Source organism: Acipenser ruthenus, chromosome 44 (genome assembly GCF_902713425.1).
Source record: "Acipenser ruthenus chromosome 44, fAciRut3.2 maternal haplotype, whole genome shotgun sequence".
Lineage (NCBI taxonomy): Eukaryota > Metazoa > Chordata > Actinopteri > Acipenseriformes > Acipenseridae > Acipenser > Acipenser ruthenus.
The window spans coordinates 8,252,435-8,276,054 of record NC_081232.1 but is presented as its reverse complement, the minus strand read 5'-3'; the positions used below and the strand labels follow the sequence as shown (position 1 = coordinate 8,276,054).

The 23,620-nt window shown below is 37.6% G+C and overlaps 2 protein-coding genes across 4 annotated transcripts in view; one reads left to right on the top strand and one right to left on the bottom strand.

Annotated features, from left to right (window-relative positions):
- LOC117398767 (erythroid membrane-associated protein-like) overlaps positions 1 to 23,620 on the top strand; it is a 112,211-nt gene that overhangs the window by 33,006 nt on the left and 55,585 nt on the right. The gene's annotated exons all lie outside the window — the stretch shown is intronic.
- On the bottom strand, positions 5,468 to 22,598 carry LOC117398803 (CD276 antigen-like). Its single transcript, XM_034914369.2, has 3 exons — positions 22,553 to 22,598; positions 8,645 to 8,726; positions 5,468 to 7,646 (listed from the first exon to the last, which is right to left on the bottom strand). Exons 2-3 carry the CDS (start codon positions 8,722 to 8,724, stop codon positions 6,674 to 6,676), a joined length of 1,053 nt encoding a protein of 350 aa, XP_034770260.1. The 5' UTR covers positions 8,725 to 8,726; positions 22,553 to 22,598; the 3' UTR covers positions 5,468 to 6,673.

Sequence of the window (23,620 nt, the reverse complement as noted above, 5' to 3'; positions counted from 1 at the left end):
CAGATAATACACACCAATGTGTACTGCACAGGGTAAATAACAACTAGGATTGCAGTCCCAGATAATACACACCAATGTGTAAAGCACAGGGTAAATAACAACTAGGATTGCAGTCCCAGATAATACACACCAATGTGTAAAGCACAGGGCAAATAACAACTAGAATTGCAGTCCCAGATAATAAACATTATTATTATTATTATTATTATTATTATTATTATTATTATTATTATTATTATTATTATTATTATTATTATTATTATTTATTTCTTAGCCGACGCCCTTATCCACCCCACAATAATACAGACACGGTCCCCAGTCCTGGGTGCGTGCTGTAGTGCTCGTGGTGGGTGATACAGTTTATTTCGTGACAGTGGTGATGTGTTGTTCCTGCTTTGTGCTGGCTCAAGGCGACAGCTCCGGAAACGTGTTAGCTGTCTAGTAATTTACAAACAAGACAATTACTAACAGACAGAAACAAAACACTCACGGTCTCAGGGGTCTCTCACAGTCCTTCTAGGTTTAATAACACAAACCAAGTGAAGGAACAGATTGCGATTCTCCGCCCCCTTTTATTCCATCCTACATGACCCCTTGGTAAACGAGTGCAGCCACCTCTCTCATTTGTAGTTGCTACATTGTTTCCCGTCCGGGTTAATGTGTTCTTGCAATGGAGTCTCGCCTTCATCCAGGCTGGCCGACTTCCCAACCCTGGGAAAGATCTGTCACACCAGCCTGTCCAAAGAACTCTGTTCTCGCTGCTTAGCGCCCTCACAGGTCGGGAGGAAGATTTACAACCAAGACTCATTGTATTTCTGTCACACACACACACATTACACTGAGGAAGGCATTCACAGAAATGCTTGGCTTGGGTTCTTATAGAGTAGTAATTAATACTGTATTGTGTATTACTCTAAAATAAAGGAGTTATGAATGAACTCTGTGTGCAGAATTATTTAACAGCATTATTTCCCTCTGTCTCTGTTTTATTTCTGATAGAATGGAAGCAGATCCAAGCTGAATCGGGTAATTTTTTTTTGTATAAATCCAATCAGCCACTTACTTTTGTCTACAAAGGTATTTCTCAATAACATTGAAGATAGAGAGCGCTGTCATTCACAATACAGAATTGTTATTCCAAAGTGTAACTTGCAGCATTTTGTGTAAATGGAAATGTTAATAAATGTAACAAAACTAGCAACAAGCAGGCAATGAATTGACATGACATTGTTACCAGTGTTTGTAGTATTAACAGTTTACTGTGCATGGTGAAATGTATTAAGAGCTGCATCTCATTCTGGATTCTCTCTAGCATCTATTCAAATTCAGCTGCAGAATGGCTGTGCAAACAGCACTATTGCAAATGATGCCGCGTTGCTAAGCAGATACTTGAAATAAGGAATTCACTAAATGTTGTTGTATTATTTAGGGTTAAACACACAGATCTGGACAAAAGTTTTGCATCCCCTAGAATTTTAGGATTGAGACATAATTAAAAAAAACTATATGAACATGAGTTAGATCTTTTATTTAACATCATGATGTATTCAAATGAAACTGCTTAATGATATTACAACAAAAAAGTCTACTTAAAGCCATAATAGCAGTATAGAAATTATTTTGTTAGTTTTCAAAATGTCAGTTATTTTCATTAAGTATCTGGAAAAACTACAAAGCTGTGTGTAATTACAGTTAACATAACATTATTGAGCAGGTTTACATTCAACTTTATGAAGCAGAATTAGTTCATTCTATATTGAGGGTGATGCAAAACTTTTGGTCAGAGCTGTAGTTTCTTCATCATATAAAGCACTTGTATAAACACCATAAACAATCTTATACATGAATCCATCCATAGTAAAATATATCTATTGCTGCACATTAAAAATCTATGTCTATTAACATTGATGATTAAGGGTGCTTGCTTCTCGTCTCCAGTGGCTGTGACTCTGGACCCTGATACAGCACACAGTCGCCTCACTGTGTCTGAAGATGGGAAACGTGTGAGAAATGACTACAATGACAAGAATGTCCCAAACACTGAACAGAAATTTGATCACCATCCCTTTGTGCTGGGCAGGGAGGGGTTCACCTCAGGGACACACTACTGGGAGGTGAAGGTGGGTAAGAGGACCAACTGGACACTGGGTGTGGCCAGCAAGTCTGCCAAGAGGAAAGGAGTTTTCGGTCTGAGTCCCAAGGAAGGTTACTGGATGCTCCAGTTACTCAATGGACATGAGTCTGAGTGCATTTGGATTATGAAGAGGGCAAGCTCTCTTTTTACAGGGTGGAGGATCGTTGTGTTATTTACACCTTCCTGGGGGAATTCTCTGGGAATCTCTTACCTTTATTTGATCCAGGAATTGACAGGGAAGAACTTGTGATCCTGAACAAAGATCAATAAGATAATTCTGTTTCACTCGAAATGGGACCCGACCATACTGGGATGTAATTCTTCTTTTTTTATGCTTCATGTTCAACAAAATTGAGAAAAACTAACATGGTCCATTATATATTGTGAAGTAGCGGGTTAGGAGAAACAGCAGGGAGGGGGTTAAAACCTCCCTGCGCGAGAATCATGTGCGGAATGCACATTTTGTTTAATTGTTTTATTGTTTTGTTAATTTGTTTATTGATTAATTATCACCCGCACTTGGGTACAATTGTAAATTAAAACCAGGTGCAGGGTATTTAAGACGTGCAGCTTGTCTGCACACGGCTGCTGAGTAGAAGGAGGCAGAAGGAAGGTGCTCTGCTTCCGAGCAGTCGTAAGTGCGGTGTTAAACCTGTGTGGTTGTGGTTTTTACTAGCAGGTAAACGGCTTAGCCGTCCTGCAAGGTAGTGAGGGAAAAACCTGTTTAGTTAGCGCTCCAGTGGGAGTTAGGTGTTTGTTTGTATTTTGTTTATTTTTGTGTTTATTAAAATAATAGCGCGACTGCGCTTAAAAACTCCATTTCTTGTGTCCTGGGTCGTATTTTTAAAGGGGCACGAACCCGAGTGAGTGCCGGGCCGTTACAATATATAACATTACAATGTGATTAAAAAGTTCCTATAGTTTTTTATATATCCTATTACAATTGACCAAAATTTATTTCAAATATTTAGACTCGTATTTCCTCAATCAGATATCCTGCTTGCATATTCATATTAGATTTGCTGGTTTAAGAGTGGTCTTGGTTTGTATAGAAAAGCCTACATGAAATGCTTCCATGTAGTTGATATTTACACTGAAGCTGGAATATCACCTGGATACTATTGCTGGCTGAGATGAATGTTCTGACTTGTGCTATATTGATGCTAATCTTCTTTTACATTTCTCTACTGTATTTTAATAACTTTGATAAAATTAAGAAAATAAATACGATAGTTAATCTGTACCCTGTTAGGAAACTTGTCTCTGTCACTGTCTGTGAAGGTTCTGTTACATATTTAACAAAACACTGTATTTTACTAACTTTTTGATAAAATTAAGATTACATATTTAACAAAACACTGTATTCTGTATTATATATATATATATATATATATATATATATATAGCTGTGTGATACAGTGTATAACTATAGCAGGTTGTGTTTTGTTTCTTGTTTGTTTCTACTGTTCTGTGTGTTTTAAACACAGCAGCACCCTAAATAAAGGAATGACATTGTAACCATGACTACAGGGGGATCATTCATTCACTGCAGACTTCAATGACAGTTTTTCTCAAGTGCCAAAGCACCCTTACAGATGCAATTATTAAAATCACTCAACACAAACAAAACACAACAGTTCTGTAATTTTGAGAAACACTGACTGCGCTTGCAAAGTCACACACACACACTATATATAAACTACCGATCAAAAGTTTTAGAACACCCCCATTTTTCCAGTTTTTATTGAAATTTAAGCAGTTCAATTCCAGTGAATAACCTGAAATGGTACAAAGGTAAGCGGTAAACTGCCAGAGGTTAAAAAAAAGTTTAGGTTACCAAAAACTGAAAAATAATGTACATTTCAGAGTTATACAAAAAGGCCTTTTTCAGGGAACAAGTAATGGGTTAACAACTTACAGCTGTTCTGCAGCAATGGAATTAAATTAAGCCTTCAACGTTAATGCTAACAATTCCTACAGGTGTCCCAACTTTTGTTGATTACTTACAAACCCTCTGTCTGTATAAAAGCAGTGTTGGAACAGACTGTGTTACTACACCCTCTTAAGCATTATTTGGACAGTATTGTACTGCAGGAAGTAGTATATTGCTCTCATAATGGTGAGAAAAAGGCAATTAACAAAGGAAGTCAGACAGACCATTATAACCCTTAAAAGTGTAGGTCTTTCCTTTAGAGAAATTGCAAAGAAAGCCAAGGTGTCAGTGAGTACAGTTTCCTACACCATCAAAAGGCACTTGGAAACTGGAGGAAACTCTGACAGGAAGAGGTCTGGCAGACCCAAAGCCACAACAGAATCAGAAGACAAGTTTCTGAGAGTCAACAGCTTGCGTGATAGGCGACTCACAGGACAACAGTTTCAAGCACAGCTTAACACTGGTCGAAGTAAGCAAGTCTCAGTTTCAACTGTGAAGAGAAGACTTCGAGCTGCAGGTTTGACAGGTCGAGTGGCAGTAAGATAGCCATTGCTAAGAAGAAAAAGAGGCTTGCCTGGGCCATGAAGCACCGCCAGTGGATTACTGAAGACTGGAAGAAGGTCTTATGGACCGATGAATCAAAATTTGAAATCTTCGGTTCATCACACAGGGTTTTTGTACGCCGTCGAGTAGGCGAAAGAATGGTTCCTCGGTGTGTGACACCAACTGTCAAACATGGAGGAGGAAGCGTGATGGTCTGGGGCTCTTTTGCTGGATCCAGAGTCAGCGACTTGCACAGAGTGAGTGGCACCCTGAACCAAAACTGCTACCACAGCATTTTGCAGCGCAATGCAATACCCTCTGGTATACGCCTAGTTGGTCAGGGGTTCATCCTACAGCAAGATAATGACCCAAAACATACCTCCAGGCTATGTCAGAACTACCTTAGAAGAAAAGAACAAGACGGTAGGCTTCAAATCATGGAATGGCCAGCACAGTCTCCAGACTTAAACCCCATCGAGCTGGTTTGGGATGAACTGGACAGAAGGGTGAAAGCAAAGCAACCTACAAGTGCAACACATTTGTGGGAACTTCTGCAACAGTGTTGGGAAGAACTTTCCGAACAATATTTGATTTCCATTGTAGAAAGAATGCCACGAGTGTGTTCGGCTGTTATATCTGCAAAAGGTGGCTACTTTGATGAGTCAAAAATTTAGATTAAATTTTGTTAAACAAAACGATTCCATGATTTCTTTTTTATCTCCAATTGTTTATTTGTTCTATGCTTTAATTTCAGAGTACATTGAGACATTAAACTGCGTAAATGTCAATAAAAACTGGAAAAATGGAGGTGTTCTAAAACTTTTGACCGGTAGTGTATATATAACCATTTTTTTATTTTTTTCAGATTTACCTTAATACATAAATGTTAACAAAAACATACTTCAAAGTTCTGAAATGCGTACTTTCAGTTATAATTTATAAATATTGAAAATGCAAATCAAATTCAACATTTAAAGTCAACATGACAATTGAATCTGGAGATTAGAAAATACAGCAACCACACTCTTCTCTCTCCTTCTCTACACAAAAACTGACTCTCCAAAAGTCAGGTGCGTGTAGCAGAGAAATCTTCAAATGGGTTAATGAGGCAAAGATAAGCAATTAGATAGAACCAGGACTTTGCTATAAGGACACTTAAACAATGAACTAGATAAACAGGAGAACTGATGCAGGGATAATTACTAATGTGTTGTTTCATCTCCAGTGCTGTGCTTTGCAAGTACTGTAAATATATTATATTATATGAATATTTGCAAGCCTTTTATTAGGCGGTTTTCATCTATGAAAAAAAGAAACCAAATTTCACTGACAATACATACTTCATATACTGTAACAGGCCGTCACATTTCTGGCAATGTTTTGGTTGCAAGTATTTCTGGCTTCACAGAATTTTGTCCCAGCACTGTAAAAGATACTCCAAGTGCTGTCGCTGCTTTCAGAAATCCTCCGAACACGGCTCAAACTCTTCAGCGCTCCTCTTCTCACAATCCATGTACGCTGCCATATATTTTTTGCAGTCAAATACGAATATAAAATAAAGGTAGACAAGCAAAACTGCAGAAATAATACAATGAAATACTCTGTATATACTTGAGATCGTTGATCGTCTCCAGCTCTTGTCAATGTCTTCACAGATAGAGAGGGATTTGTGCACGGAACGCAACTGGATAATAAAGTCACCTGATGATTTCCATCTCTCCTCCCCGACTTCAAAACACACACACTAACCCTGCCTCAGAGCATGAATACAAAGAGATCAGATTGAAAATAAAAACCCCAGAGAACAGACGGCAAACCTTGACGTGCGCAGGCAGGGCGTGGTACTGCAAGTGCTCTTTCCTTTGATGTGCATCCTGGAGCTGAAGAGGTTAATGTCATGTTGAATAAACTACTGTCTCTCTTTGCTGGATTGTTCTGATAGTGTGCAAAGACAACGAGAGTACAGATAATAGTTCAATTGTCTCAGAAACAATGTGATTTTTAAAATTTCTCTTCAACACTGATCACGTTTCACGTCTGATAACAGCACTGCCTGTGCTGGACTAGAAGCCTTGTTGGACTTCCAGCTGTGACCTGTGTGTGTTTTTATAGAGCCACAGACCGACACAGAGCCCTGCAATCACACAAAGAAGAACTGCTCCAAAACCCCACCAGGCGTGTCGTTGAGCCGGAACCACGACTACCTCAGTCAGGCCCGACCCGGACAGTCTAGGAGTGGAAACAGAGCACCTGTATTCTCCAGCATCTTCCTCTCTGACTCTCCTCAGCAGCAGTGAAGCGTTCCCGCGCTGCAGCTCAGAATCAAACAGGCTGGTTCTGCTCACATACTGAGGGAGCTGATGGGCAAGCTGCTCCCAGTTGTCATGGTAACTGTGAACGATGTGGTCCATTTCTGCTCTTCTCCAGATCACACCTGACTTCTCATCCCAGCCTAAACCTGTGTAGTTGAAGGTGCAGCTCAGGATACAGTCCTGCCCCTCAGTACACTTCACTGAGCTTGGGGCTGTCACATGAGCTGGTGCTGTTGTGGGTTGAGCCGGAACCACGACTACCTCAGTCAGGCCCAACCCATACAGTCTAGTACCCTTAACGAAGCACGTGTATTTCCCAGCGTCTCCCTCCCTGACTCTCCTCAGCAGCAGTGAAGCGTTCCCGCGCTGCAGCTCAGAATCAAACAGGCTGGTCCTGTTCACATACTGAGGGAGCTGATGGGCAAGCTGGTACCTGTTGTTATAGTAACCGTGAACGATGTGGTCCATTTGTGCTTGTCTCCAGGTCACACCTGACCAGCCTCCAGCTGTGTAGTTGAAGGTGCAGCTCAGGATACAGTCCTGCCCCTCAGTACACTTCACTGAGCTCGGGACTGTCACAAACTCACTGTTGCTGCTCACACTGCCAGCAGCCAGTATGAGGATTGCCAATACCCCGGTAACAGCAGCAGCAGCAGCAGGGCCAGTGAAGCACACTCTCCTCCTTAACTGGATCCTGGACTCAGTCCTTCTCTTCCAATAGAGCCTGAACAGGAGAAGAGTAGAAAGTTCAGAGAGTGAGAGAGACAGAGAGTGAGTGAGTGAGTGAATGAGTGAGAGAGAGACACACACACACACACAGACACAGCACCAGGGTTCAAAAACACAGAAAGAGAGAGAGAGAGAGAGAGAGACACACACACACACACATGGAGCACCAGGGTTATAAACACACACACAGGATTATAAACACACACACAGGGTTAAAAACACACACACACAGGGTTATAAACACACACACACACACACAGGATTATAAACACACACACAGGGTTAAAAACACACACACACACAGGGTTATAAACACACACACAGGGTTATAAATACACACACAGGGTTATACACACACACAGGGTTATACACACACACAGGGTTATACACACACGCAGGGTTATAAACACACACACACACACACAGGGTTATAAACACACACACACACACAGGGATATAAACACACACACACACACACAGGGTTATCAACACACACACAGGGTTATAAACACACACAGAGGGTTATAAACACACACACAGGGTTATAAACACACACATGGTTATAAACACACACGCGCACACAGGGTTATAAACACACATACAGGGTTATAAACACACGCAGGGTTATAAACACACACACACGGTTATAAACACACGCAGGGTTATAAACACACACACAGAGGGTTATAAACACACAGGGTTATAAACACACACAGAGAGTTATAAACACACAGGGTTATAAACACACACACACAGGGTTCAGCACATTTATGACTCGGACACTCACTGGGACAGTTTGCTCCCAGGCTGCCTGATGTGATCCGGTGCCAATGAAACAAGTTCAATAGCGAGCAGAAACTTGAAACAGAACAGAAGACAAGAAGAGGAGAAAGTGATGCATCAAACTCAGCGCAGAGAGCAGGACGAGAAGGGCACACATTAAAGCCAAGAGAAAATAAACCCTGGAGTACAATACTGGATCGGGGGTCTTACTGGTTCCAGGGCAGCTCAGGTGAATTCAGGGACGCTTCTTCTCCTGCAGAGTCCATCCTCTTTGCACGCTCCGTCTGCATCTCTGTACCGACACACAAGAGAAATCTTAAATTCATACCACGTTACACACTGGAGTCACTAAATATTCAAAGACTGGTCTGTCTGTTTATCATTATTATTACACATCACAGCACTCTTAGTTATAGACTATATACTCCAGGAAAGTTTCATGAAATTAAACCCACAAGGAAAGGGCCATTGTGAACGCCTACAGATTCACAACCAGAAAAACTACACTTCCCATGAGCCTCTCTTGCAGGTTCACTTCAGCTACAGGAGGCACAGGGTCTCCCCCCCAGCTTTGAACCCTTGTGAATACACGCCAGCACTACTTATTATAAACTAACCTGGTTGCACACACACACACACACACACACACACACACACACACACAGTCGGACCCGCCTAATTGGGATTGCTGCTGAAATGGGATTCAACTCTGGGAGGCGGTTCTTCCCAATGCTATTGACGTTGTTTAATTGGGACGTCACTTTGTTTAATTGGGATGCAGTATTTTCAAATGATGAATGGAGATCGCTTTTAAGAGCAAGACAGGTGGTGCAGCGCTGTGCAGGCAGTGTGTGATTACACTGTGACTTGAGTACATTGAGTAAAGCACGCTGAGCTCCTGAAGGAGGAGGAGGAGGAGGAGGAGGAGGAGGAGGAGGAGGTGTCTCCTGTGGTTTCTCAGGCTGCAGGTGCGATTCATTTTGTTGAGGAATAATAAAAACATTGATTTGTATTTTAAATGACTTATTTAACATTTAATCATAATGTGATGTGATTTCATTCATTTTCTTTTCATTAGGATTCAAAAAAGCATGACTGCTGAGATTAAGCATCCCAGGCAGGCACTGCATGCTGAAGGAGGTGATGACGTAAACTTTCCCAGTTTAGGGGTGTGTAACACAGCACCGGCACTTCTCAATTCAAAAGACTTCTCTACCATCACGTTTCTCAATCCCAACGTAGTGCTATAATATATGTGGGCTGGTTATAGCCATCAGCATTGAAAATGATCACAAGCAAAGGCTTGAGTCCCACCCCTTTTTCTATCCAAACGAGAGAGCGGTTGACTTGAGACACAGCATAGACTACAACCCCCATAGTGCATTGCAAACAGCATGGGAACTTGCTCTACAGACTTGTAGTTTCAGTTAAAAACGTAGAACGATTGTGTTGAGTTGCGCATTAGACAGGAGTCTGTTAACATGGATAAAGGGAGGCGGTACGACAAGAAAGATGTGGGACATGTTCCCTGCATATGATAATACAGGAACGTGTATTAATGATATAACTGGACTCATTAATGAAACTGCTGTGTCAAAGACCCCTTGGTTCCTGGCAGGAATACTGAACTGATGATGACCAGGGATAGGAGGGGGGCATCTGGACTGGGTGAGGCTGACAGGACAGTGGTTTGGTGAGGAAGTGTGAGTTAAAAACGCAAGATACACACATGATCTCATGAAAGTGGCTACTCAGCAGAGTGAAAAAGACTAAATATCCAAGCAAAACTGAACATTTTGCACTCCATATCGAATGCTAAACAAGGAGCTGTCACTCTGCTAAGCAAAGCTGCAACTCCAGGACTGCCTAAAAACGGAACCAAGACAGGACTCATGCCTGAAAACAGACCCATGAAGAGGAAGCAAGCTGCAAGCGAGTCACTGCTACTTTTGCAGCGTTGTGACGTAACCTACCAACAGCCAATCAGGGAAAAGTAGAAGGTTCCTTTGCGAGGAAGAAATAAAAAAATATAATGAATGAAAAGCTGTTCGCTTTAATTTCAGATTTCCCGGCGTTGTATAATACAACAATTAATAGTTACTGAGATATTAATAAAAAAGCTGCAGCATGGAGGTCTGCGGGTGTACAAATGAGATTACAGAGTGAATATTAAATATACATAAATTACGGAAATGAGGTAATATATATTTTTTGTGCTAAACTCCACATTGAAAATAATTATGCACCTGCTACTATAATGTAAGCATTTTCTTTGATAAATTAACTGCAGACAAACTTTTAAAAGATAAAGCAAAACGTTTTATTTGGTGTACATATATTATATTTTAACAGTTTTTAACAAAATTTATAATAAAAAAAGGAGTCGGGGTGATTGTGATGGTGCGGGGGTTACAATTAGGTTTTATAAAAAAATATTTATAATGTTTGGCTCCTCAGTTTTGTCTTTTTTCGGTGTCTTCAGTTCTGTCATAAGAGTTTTATTTTCCCGCTGGCATTTACTGTTTGTTGCTCGGCAACCAAAAGCCCCTGTACCTGCAGCCGTGACGTAACAACGGACCGCCCTCTGACTTTACCCTGCCGCGTTTGCAGATAACTGTTGTATTGCTAAAGTAGGCCACTGTTACGATTTCACAATTTCTAATCTTTCTATAGTTTCTTTTAATGCCAGGGGGTTACGAGATCATCCTAAATGCTTTATTTCTCTATGCTTAAAGCTTGAATTCAGACTTTTGTTTTATACAAGAATCTCATTCCTGTAGTAACGATAACAATTTTTGGAGATCTCAATGGGGAGAAGATATATGGATGGCACATGGCTCGGCTCATGCTGCAAGAGTTATTGTTCTCAAACATAGATTTAATGGGAAAGTTCTATCTCATGATACCGATCCACATGGCCATTTTATTTTATTAACAGTTACACTTAATGATTGTTTCTTACTACTATTGAATATATATGGTTATAATACAAAGAAAGAAAGAAACTACTTAATAGAAACATTGGAGGGTAAAATTAAGCAATTGCAATATAAATACCCAAATATCAAGCTTGTGATTGGAGGTGAATGAGATGCTTGACAGACGGCCTCCTAAATCCTTTCATAACACTGATCACACATTTAATAATCTTATTAATGAACTTGATTTGGTGGATATTTGGAGAAATAAATTCCCCCAGATTAAGGAATTCACATGGTGTAATAAATCTCGCTCTCAGCAATCTAGAATAGATTTTTGGCTAATTTCCAACACTCTAAGTAGTAATATTACTATAGCTTCTGTCAAAAGTTTGATTGATGAGGGGGCGTGTATTTGTGAATTTCTGAATATATAATGAGGGGGGCGTGGATTTTATGATGGTTACAAGACAGATATGCTTATTGAATATAGGTATATATATATATATATATATATATATATATATATATATATATATATATATATATATATATATGATGTAACTTAAAACGTGAGTATCGATGTTTCTTAAGAAACTGCACAGACGCCATTTCTTAATCAGTGTTAAGTTTATTTCATGCATGCAGGGAAACCAGTTCAAGTATAGAACCGATTACCAGTTGTTACATCTTTTACATGACATTAAATACCCTTCTGCATAGGTGTCTCTCTCCTCCTCTTCCTATAACACTCAACCAATGGGAAAGGGACAATGCATTATTCCGGTCACTATGTACCATGTACACTCCAATCAGGAAAAAACAAGTTTCTCTTGATTAGTTTATACAAATCTACAAATCTCTTATCAGCCCCTTTGAAGTGTCTGGCTCCTTCCAGATCCCCCTGAAGACTAGCTTTATGACCCCTTCATAAACCAGCTGTATATTCTAAGCAAAAACCTGTTTAATTAGTTTTATACCCCACAGTGGACTCCCCGAAGGGCAAATGTCTTTCATGTCAGGGCAGGAGGTCAAAGGACTTGTTTGTACAACCTTCTGCTGCTGGCCAGTCATTTGCTTTGACACAAAATAATCCTTTCAGTTGTCATAACTTCAGGGTAACTGCTCTACCAGATTGCCTTCAATTTACTTCTAATGTGCGGTTGTTTAAATATAGTTAAATATACGTTAACTTGGTGTTTTTCTCAGCTCTCTGCTACCATCCATTGCTCAATGAAGCTGCTATTATTTCTTGCTTGCTCTGAGTCAATGCAGTGCAAGTATCTATATACCCAGAGTATATAGCCAGCTTTCATCTATCACAGCAGTGCTTGCATTTTTAGAACTAACAGTTTTTTCTATCCAATGTTAAATCACTTTTCAGAAAAATAACATGAATACAGCCCTGTCATTCCTCATGCGTAGCAAACTGCTATTCAATACTTGTTCCATGTTTTCCAACAATATATAAATTATATATATATATATATATATATATATATATATATATATATATATATATATATATATATATATATATATATATATACCTATAAACTTATGGCACGTCTTTTAATAAGATATGGACAAAAAAATCCATGTTTAATATGTTATTTATGTAATCAGGGGATAGTGGGCTACCCAAGTTTTTATAAATGCTTATGTTAACTTATGCTTTGTGCAGACAACATTAAAGTCTTTTTTTTACATAAGACACACTTAATGAAAAGAGAAAGTTTAAAAAGAAGTTATTAAAAGCATAAAGAAAAAAACAAAAAAAAAGAAAACACCTTATTCACCATTTAAAAGCATTTAAACAAACATTACACACAGTAATCACATTGCATATCCTGATGTAATAACCCCTTTATAATTTATATTTTTTTAGATATTGTCACTTCTCATTTTATATATATATATGACACTTAATGAAAAAGAAAGTTTAAAACAGCATATCACAAAATAACAGATATTAAATTAAATATTTATAAAAAGGAACAAAAACAAAACAAATTCTACCAGAGTACAATTTCTGAAAAAGTGCTCCCTCTCTCTCTCTCTCTCTCTCTCTCTCTCTCTCAATTCAATTTAATTCAATTCAATTCAATTCAATTCAATTCAATTCAATTCAAATTGGCTTTATTGGCATGACAATAAAAATAATTGTGTTGCCAAAGCACATACATGGCATAACCGACTCAAATGTACAGACAAGGATTTTTTTTAATACTAACAGTATCCCTCCTCCCTCTATATTAATACAGTAAACAGAATCCCTCCCTTCCCCTCTATATCAAACAGTACCCCCTTCCCCCTCTATATTAAACAGAATCCCCCCTCCCTCCCTCCCTCCCTCTCTCTATATTAAAACAGAATCCCTCCCTCCCTCTCTCTCTCTTTTCCCTCTCTAGTGTGACGTGTTCACGGTCTGTCCCTCAGGCTATGACAGGTCTCCACGTATTGACCAGCCAGTCTGGCTGTGTGTTTGTCTTCCCCCAGCAGGATTGACAGCTTCTGGGTATCACACATTTTGGGGAATTCTGGGACTAAATCGCAGAATTTGGGGAAGAAAATGTCCCTTATGTTTTTATATTTTTCACACTGTGTCAGGAAGTGAATCTCTGTCTCGATCTCTCCTGTCTCACAGTGACCACAGTGCCTGTTCTACCTGGCCAGCCAGGTTTGCCTCTGTTGGCCTTTTTCAATGGCCAGGTTGTGGTCACTGAGCCGGTATTTGGTCAGGATCTGCCTCTGCTTTGTGTTTCTGACAGTTACCAGGTAATCTGCCAGGGTGTAATTTCTATTTAGGGTCCGATAGCACTCTAGTTTGTTTTGTGTTTTAGTATTTGTATCCCAATGGTCCAGATAGGAGTGTTTCAGGTGTTTTATAATTTGGTTTACACTAATTGGAATTGTTTTTGCAGTGCTGTCCTGAAGCTGACTGATGTCAGTGTTGCTCAGCTCGGTGAGCTTCAGGACCAGCTGGCTGAGGGGACTCTTTTCTGGGCTGAGCTCTTGGTATTGCAGGGCTTTATGATGGACTGAGTTTGGGTCACTAGTTTTTAGATGAATCCAGTATTTGAATGCTCTTTTTTGGATATTAATAATCAATGGATAAAGGCCTAATTCAGCCCTGCATGCATTGTTTGGTGTTTTTCGTTGTAATTTCATGATGTTTTTGCAGAACTCTGCATGCAGGGTTCTAAACATGTTAAATATAGAGTAAAGAAAATATAAGTAAAGTATAGCATTCCACTAAAGGATAAGGCCTACGGTTTTTGTAATGTATTTAGATTCCCTGAAAAAGGCACGGAACAGCTTTTTAGAGAGAGAGACCCCAGCTCTAACCAAAGATCTTTTCTGAAATGAGAGACATCCCTTTCTTCGGGGGAGTGGTCTGGTGAACCTGCCTATATCTTTCCAAAGAAATGGGGTCAGTCTCCAATACTTTATTATGGATTTATTTTCTTGAGGTACATGTTTTACAATATTTGGTATGCTCTATATACACCCAAAAAACACAAGTGCATTATTTTTACTTTGTGTATTTAAGAATCATGAACAAACCCTGGTATTTGTGAGATGATAGGTGCAGTCATCATGTACCTTAAATTAGAAACTCCTCCTTTATAGATACGTTTTCAATGCGTTATTTTACTGAACATAATTACAATATGCTTTTACAATGTGTTCCAGATGTTATGTTTTATTTTTTTAATGCATGTGGATATACAGGTTTGAACCTTAGGTGTCAATAATTACATAAATAAATACATCCTTATTTACATGATAAACGCAGATATCTATACGCCCAGAATGCCTTATTTCTTTAAATTATTGTATACACTCTTTAGTGTTGAGCTCTCATTAAATTGAATTTATTTATATACAAAATAATTAAATGCTCCCCGGTATTGTGAATGTCAGAATATGACAGGTCGCCCCAAAGTTTGTGTTAAAAATATCCATACTTTAAGTTATACATACTTTAATTTTTTAATAATGGATTGATGCATGGATTTGTTTAACTTCATATTCTCCCAAAATTGTTATGTTGGTAGGTTTGTAACATCGGGTTGGTGTTATTTTGGGGGTAGGTGTTTAAAAATGGTCCACCTTGTACTGTGCTTGACCTGGGTATGTGTAAATGATTTTAGCTCAGAAAACAAGCAAATGTCCACCTGAAAGGGGTACGATGTACTGAGTTGGTCCCTTAAAGTAATTTTTATATAATATTTCACTATTCATCAAATGTATGTGACTTTAACTGATGAGCAACAAATAGGGTACATTGTAAACATCTAGGATTTGGGAGATGAACTATAATTTGGCTTGTTCTTAGTGACTTATGCAGTAGTCAATCAAAGCAAGGACAGCGTCCCATTTTCTGACGTTACACAGGTCAAGTTGTGGTACACATACCGTATTCTGATTATATACCACTTACTAGTCCTATGCCAGAGCCACAAAAATAAAGAGGGGAACAAGGAGAAGAGTTATGTGTATATTTGAATAATAATAGTATATTGTAGTCTACTGTCTGTTTAAACTTCCCAAAGTGTTACAAATGGTACTTTGTGATGTATTATTATGAAAGAAAAGGTTTCTTTGACACCAGTCGGTACCAAAGAATCTTATGTAACGTTGGGGACATGGTTATCTTTATTTGATGCATATCAAACATGTACAGTATAGAACTACAGGAGGTTTCTCTTTTACTATTTGCTTATGTTTTACTGTTAAAAATAAGGTATAGATTTATCTTGTTCAGAAGCAGGTTCAGATATCTGCTGTCTTTATACATTATGCATATTGTTTCATATTGTTTCTTTCTGTTCATATTCAAATAAAAGCCTAAACCTTAATGTATCAATCCAACATTACAAATACTATAGTCTACCTATTTAAATATCTTAAGAGTTATTTGAGACGGAAGCAAAATAAACACATAATAAGCAATAATGAATAAATAGATTGGGTGTTTTGGGGTGTTGAGCTGGGAGATACAATTGTATTTGCTTTTATTTAGTATGAAAACAGCTCCTTGGATAAAGGCAGCCGGTAAATAATAATAATAATAATAATAATAATAATAATAATAATAATAATAATAATAATAATAATAATAATAATAATAATAATAATAATAATAATAAATAATCATAGGTCATCAAGTTATCGATTGTAGTATGCAATGAGAGTAATAATATGCAACTAAATTAAGGAATACTAACTTATTGTTGAATAGCTTCAGTATAAAAAGATAATAAATTAATTACAAAGGATAATTTCTGAAAGACAATATTTAAACTGTTGATTATATAGAGTTGTTAACTACAAGTAGCCTACTAGGCTAGTACATGTCTAGCACCTGAACATGTCTCGTCTTAAAAAATGTTATCGTGGTAAGGTCATCGGGCAAGTTAGTACCACAGCGTCTTCATTAACACATCCCTTTTTTAAACTGCTTTCATAATACATAGACAGGTATATAACATCTAAATGGCAATAGATTGTCTATTTGTCTAACCTGCCTTTTATACATTTAACATGTTTTTGGTCACGTGACAATAGAAAGACATACAACAATAAAGTGTTATGATCTGTAGTAAATACATCTCACATGTTGTCCCTAAATGAAAATGTTTAATTGCTTTATTCACCATATGCTTTTACTAATAATTATTGTAAGACAATCCATATTAGAACTATTACTTGTAGGGAATTCTACTTACAAGACAGGGGGCCCAGCTGAGAGGAGATATTTTCCCTTGACCTATTTAGAGGTCTGGTTGAATGTGTTAAATTGTTTATATTTCAGGTTAATAGAATGATTGTATTGGGAAGTGAAACTGTTGCTGGAATATGTTTTCGGTGCAAAATCTAATTGCAGAGATTACAGTTTCCTCAATTGCTAAAGTTAAATAAGCAGGCATGTGACACTGGGATCTTATTGGGTTTTACATTTCACCACAACCCACTGGTCCTTATTATTATTATTATTATTATTATTATTATTATTATTATTATTATTATTATTTTTTTAACACAAGGGTACGTTTTGATCAAAACCTAATGTTAATGAGACAATATGGTGTATGGCAAGGCTGCAAATCTAAACACCATCATGCAGATAATTCTTTCTATTTTATTTATTTATTTATTTGGGTTGTATTATTTGTCATCCTTAAAAATCCTTTGGTATATTGATAATTTACCCCTAATCCATGCACTGTGTCTAAAAATAGTTTTGTTGCTGCTGTGCTTAAGACCAAGCATTCAACATTCAAGTGGTTCTAAGAATTCCAACTACTTGCTAAATTCGGTGTAAATGGATCTCAATAAAGAGGGTGAAAACATATATGAATCTAAGATCTCTTTGGATTCAATAGAATACTTTTTTTGCATCAACTGAAGAAAATATAAAGACAATTGATGAGAATAACAAAAAACTGTGTGATGCTCCCCTATCACAAGAGGATGTTGTAGATTGCATTAGAACCCTTAAAAGTAATAAGTCACCAGGTAATGATGGGCTCACTTCCGAACTTTATAAAGCATTTTCCAAAGGACTGGCTTCTTTCCTTCACAAAGTATTTTGGAGAGCATTGAATTGGGTTGTCTTCCTGCTTCTATGACACAAGGCTTAATTAATTTAATTCCAAAACCCTCAAAAGAGGACAATTGGCGTCCTATTTGTCTTTTGAATAACGACTATAAAATCATGGCTCTAATATTTGCAAAGAAAATTAAGAATGTTCTTAATAATATAATTGACAAATCACAATCTGGTTTTATGAAACATAGACACATTGCAAATACTATTAGACTAGTCCTTGATATTTTGGATTACTCTGATGTTGTATCAGAAGACAGCCTTGTTCTTTTCTTAGACTTCTATAAAGCCTTTGACACTGTTGAGCAGCATTCTATTTTTAAAGCCCTTGATCTTTTTGGTTTTGGTGAAGGCTTCATTAAAGCCATTCATAGAAATGGTAATTGCTCCATCAAATTACAACACGGAACCTCTCAATGATTCAATGCAAACAGGGGTATTCGGCAGGGCTTATTCTTATTAGCCATGCAACTATTAACAATTCAAATTAAGAAAAGCCAAATAGAAGGAATCTCAATTGCCAATAAAATTGTCTTTATTAGTCAATTAGCTGATGATACAACACTTTTCTTAAGAGACAAAACACAAGTATCAAAAGCTATTGATGCAATACTCCTCTTTTCAAAAGCTTCCAGTTTGTTCCGCAATATAAAAAATGTGAGCGCCTCTCTGTTAATATTTTTATTATTATTTTTTAGCAGACATTTTTTAGCAGACATATTTTTATTATTATTTCTTAGCAGACACCCTTTTCCAGGGCGACTTACAATTATTACAAGATATCACATTATACATTATTTCACATTATACAGATATCACATTATTTTTACATACAATTACCCATTTATACAGTTGTGTTTTTTTTACTAGAGCAATCTAGGTAAAGTACCTTGCTCAAGGGTACAGCAGCAGTGTCCCCACATGGGATTGAACCCACAACCCTCTGGTCAAGAGTCCAGAGCCCTAACCACTACTCCACACAGCTAATAAATGTACAGATGCAGAGATTGTAAAAGAAAATGTAAAGTACCTGGGAATCAACATTAATAAAGACCAACTCTCAAGAATCTCCAGAAACTTTAACCCACTCATTATCAGTGTACAACACAAACTCAATGTATGGCTGCAAAGAGATTTATCATTGAGGGGAAGAAGTTTAGTGGCTAAGGCGGATGATTTATCCAGACTGATCTACGGCACTATAACTTCATGTTTCTGATGAAATATGCCAAAAAATTGATAGAACATTGTTTAATTTCCTTTGGAAAAACAAGACCCACTATATAAACAAATCTGTTTTAATGAATGATTATAAATCTGGGGGTCTAAACTTTTTAGACTTTTCCTCCCTAAACAAGACTTTTAAAATTAAATGGATTAAACCTATTTTTGTCCTGCCTCAATTTAGAACTGTATTCCTGCCCACGTCTTTAATAATTTAGGTGGCTTAAATTTCATACTCTTATGTAATTATGATATTAATAAAATTCCTATAAAAAATGTTCAAATTTCTGTAAACAGATTATTTTATGCTGGTCTCTAATTTATAAACATAACTTCTCACCTCATAAATATTTCCTTTGGAACAACAGAGATATTAGATACAAAAATAAGTCTTTATTTTTTCCCAATTGGTTTGATAAGAATATACTCTTACTTAGTCATCTTCTTAACCTTACAGGCCAACTTTTCAGTTCTGCAGAGTTTTTATCCGAATTTCCATTTCCTGTCACAGTTAAGGAATATGCTATTGTTTCTGATGCCATTCCCAGTGCTGTGAGAATGCTTTTACAGAGTGCAACCAAAGGTGCAAATGATATATTTATAGGACATGATTACCTTTTTCATAACAAAAAGAATAACAATAAGAAGATCAGGTCTCTTATTCAAAGTGACAATGTCTCTGTTCCCTCTGCTGTTGCATACAGGAATAGCATTTTTGTAGGTGTTAACTGGGAAGACCCCTGGGCCCTGTTCCTCGTAGCTGGTTTAACTAATTCAGGCTAATCAGATGTTAGTCGGATTCAATTAACCCAATAATCTACTTGTTCTCTAGTAAGTGGTTTTAAAGCCAGCTGTGCATGTGCAGGTGATGTCATAGACATGCCCTCATCACACCACCGAATGTACTCTCATATATTTATTTGTATGTCCTTAGATGGTGTGGAATTATTGTTATTTTTTTTGCATTTCATGTAAATGTATAGTTTTGCAGCTGAAAGTGAACAGGGGTTACTATAGGACAAACAAGACAGAAGCTTGCAACTGGAAACACAAGACAGACGGCAGTTTAAATCTATCTCTCTCTCTATCTATATTCCTTTGTAACAAAGAAATCAATCAAGCTAAAACAAATATATTTTGTTTCATTTATGTATGTGGTACAGTATACATCTCATTCTAACAGACCATTCTATAAACTGCTCGCTCCTACAGCATCACCATCAGAATATGCACAGACCAAGTGAGTTTCATAAGGAATAAGACACAGCGGCACAAAGTTGCAAATCAGAGGTTACATGAATAAAATCCAATGACATACTAAACACAGCCTGTTTTGTGCTGTAGATGTCTTTTAAAATAGTAAAATGCAAGTAAAATACATTCTATAGTCTTCGGTGATAAACTGCTTTCATTCTATTTGACATGTTTTATAGGTCTAATCACAAACTGAACAGTTGTATAAATGCCATTGCAGTCGACTATTTGCAATTATGTAGCCTGTTCAGAAACGACACGTATTTAAATGTTTGCAATAACTACGCTATATAAAAACAATATCCAAAAAGCTAACGTTTTGATTTCAAACAAAAACAAAACAAAACAAAACTCAAATATATATTTTTAGGCTTTATCTGCTCGTAATTGAACTGATTTCTTACCGCACACCAGGTCTGTTCAGTTAGTTTTTAAACAGGCGAGATTACACCGTTAGTAGTTCTGTATTGCAGAAGCTTATTATTATTATTGTTGTTATTATTATTTATTTCTTAGCAGACGCCCTTATCTAGGTCGACTTACAATTGTTACACGATATCACATACATACATACAATTACCCATTTATACAGTTGGGTTTGCTCTTACCCTTGCTAAAGGGTACAGCAGCAGTGTCCCCCACCTGAGATTGAACCCACGACCCTCCGGTCAAGAGTCCAGAGCCCTAACCACTACTCCACACTCAGGTCAATCAAGTCAAAATGTAACAATCAACAATGGTCACTGGAAAAAACGATTTACTGCTGGAGGCTACACATTAAACGTGCAGTTCGTCATCCATTGAAACAGACGTATCTTGTTAATCTGCCTTCCTTTAACGGTTGAGCGTCTCTTCAGTTCTTATCGAAAAAATAAATGTCACTTTCTACTTGAAGCCATTACTAAAGAAAAAAATCACAAATACAGTACTAGTAAGAGCCCACTGCTGGAAATAATCGTGCGTCATTTGCCTGGGCTGTTGCAGTAACAGTTACAAAAGGGTATAGTGAATAATAATAATAATAATATTAATAATAATAATAATAATAATAATAAAGATCATGACAGAGAAGACAGCAGCACTAACAATACAAAGTTAAAGTACCATTTCTTTGGTTTAATTAAATTAAAATAAGGCATAGGGAATGCGGATTATCCTTACTACTATAAAGAAACGCAGGAAGGTTATGGTTTGTTTTATTGAGAAATATATTGACATGTTTTAAAAGTGGTTCTAGAAGTTGGAGATTTTTTTTTTTATGTTTTGCCATCCGACATTGTTAAGCACATTTATCATAGCGAAACCGAGGCTGCTAGGTCAGGATCTGTAAACACTGTCTCTCACATGACAGTGCTTGGGGCTGCCCGCCCTTGCATAGCAATGCCTAGTGCTAATTGGTTGAAACATTAAAAGCCAGCACCCACACTGCAATACAATTGGTTGAAACAGTTGATTCCTGACTTTCTTGCAGACAGTGCAAATGCTCATTCATAAACTAGTTAAATTCCCGATGCGGCCGCACCCCCAGCACCCTCACTTCCCGCTGTTCTGTAATAAGTTAGATATGGCAACACAGCAGCCTGCATGAAAATACAATATTCTGTTATACCGGCGCGACGATGCTCTGTGAAAACACCGGGACAAAATGAGCGACCCAAGGTTCCGGGGACACTGGGACCAGTGTTCCAAAAGAGGGACTGTCCCGTCCAAAAGTTAAAGTCTGCTCACCTTAATATTATATGCGACATGTTTAAAAATAAATAAATAAATAAATAAATAGACAAGTGGGTATGCCGAACATTTCCCAATATTTAAAAAACACAAAAGCGAAATTACAAAACGTATTTTATATATAAAATGTAATTGAATCAGGCTGAACAAAACACACTTTGCTTTTCTTTTATAAACAAATCATGTATTTAAAACACAGATTTTACAATCGAAGGGTATTTACCACGAGCATTACCCCGTCTTCAAAACCAGACCCCCGCAAGAAAACAAGGGCAGGATAAAGACAGAAATAAATGAATAAACACGTACATTAATAAATATAACGAGACAAAGCATTGCCTTTGCAAACAATAACACAACTTTAAAACACTTTACCTTTCCACGCGTGTCTGCAGTGTTCACACAGCCGATACCCTGTGACAGTCTTCTGTCACTGCCTACTTCAGACGAGTCTGCTCCTCCTGTCAGCGCTACAGCCAATTAAATTTCTTTTAGCAGCAGCAGCATCGTCATCAGGGTGCTGTTTGAGCGGAATCAAGGGTTTGGAATAATAAATACCACTGGACAAAAGTACGAAGACTCCGCCAGACACGCAGGTAATGAACGGATAACCAATGAAATGGCTCCTCTAGCGCAGACATGACAGGAATGAAGAGCAGAACTCGACTTGAGCAGAGAGAGACGCACCCGAGAATACAGGCAACCGTTTAAAGCAAAGTGTTTTAAAGATGTGTTTTAGTGTTTGCAAAGGCAATGCTTTGTCTCGTTATATTTATTAATTTATGTGTTTATTCATTCATTTATTTCTGTCTTTATCCTGCCCTTGTTTTCTTGCGGTGGTCTGGCTTTGAAGACGGGGTAATGCTCGTGCTCAATACCCTTCGATAGCAAAATATGTTTGAGTCTGATTAGATTACATTTTTTTTGAACATGTACTATAGTTGGCAAAAGCAATATAATTAAACACGAAGCTATCACTGTGTACAAAATACAGGAAAATAACGACCTTTTTTTAGTTTCGATTTCAGCGTGTTCTAGAGGGGATGGCCTAACTAGAGGGGATGATGTCCGAGTTCGACTTGTCACGTGATATGGGTGTGATGACGTAACCGAGCCTGCAGTTATTGGAATTGTATCATGAGCGCCGTCTGTGGACATTCTTGCTAATGCAGTCAGGACTCGCAACTGTACAATTTTGACTTCCCTGCAGGTTTAACGGGTGTGACGCATATCTGATTATTTCATTGTGGCCCGTTCCTATGGAGGATATTACATAGCAAAATTAAAAATAAATAAATTATTTATTTTTTAGAAGACGCCCTTATGCAGGGCGACTTACAATTGTTACAAGATTTCACATTATTTTTACATACAATTACCCATTTATACAGTTGGGTTTTTACTGGAGCAATCTAGGTAAAGTACCTTGCTCAAGGGTACAGC

Excerpts from the sequence above, each read along its gene's own strand:
- LOC117398803 (XM_034914369.2), bottom strand. The coding sequence starts at position 8,724 with ATGCAGACGGAGCGTGCAAAGAGGATGGACTCTGCAGGAGAAGAAGCG. Across the intron at positions 7,647-8,644 it reads CCTGAGCTGCCCTGGAACCA|GCTCTATTGGAAGAGAAGGA; the intron begins GTAAGACCCCCG and ends TCTCCTGTTCAG.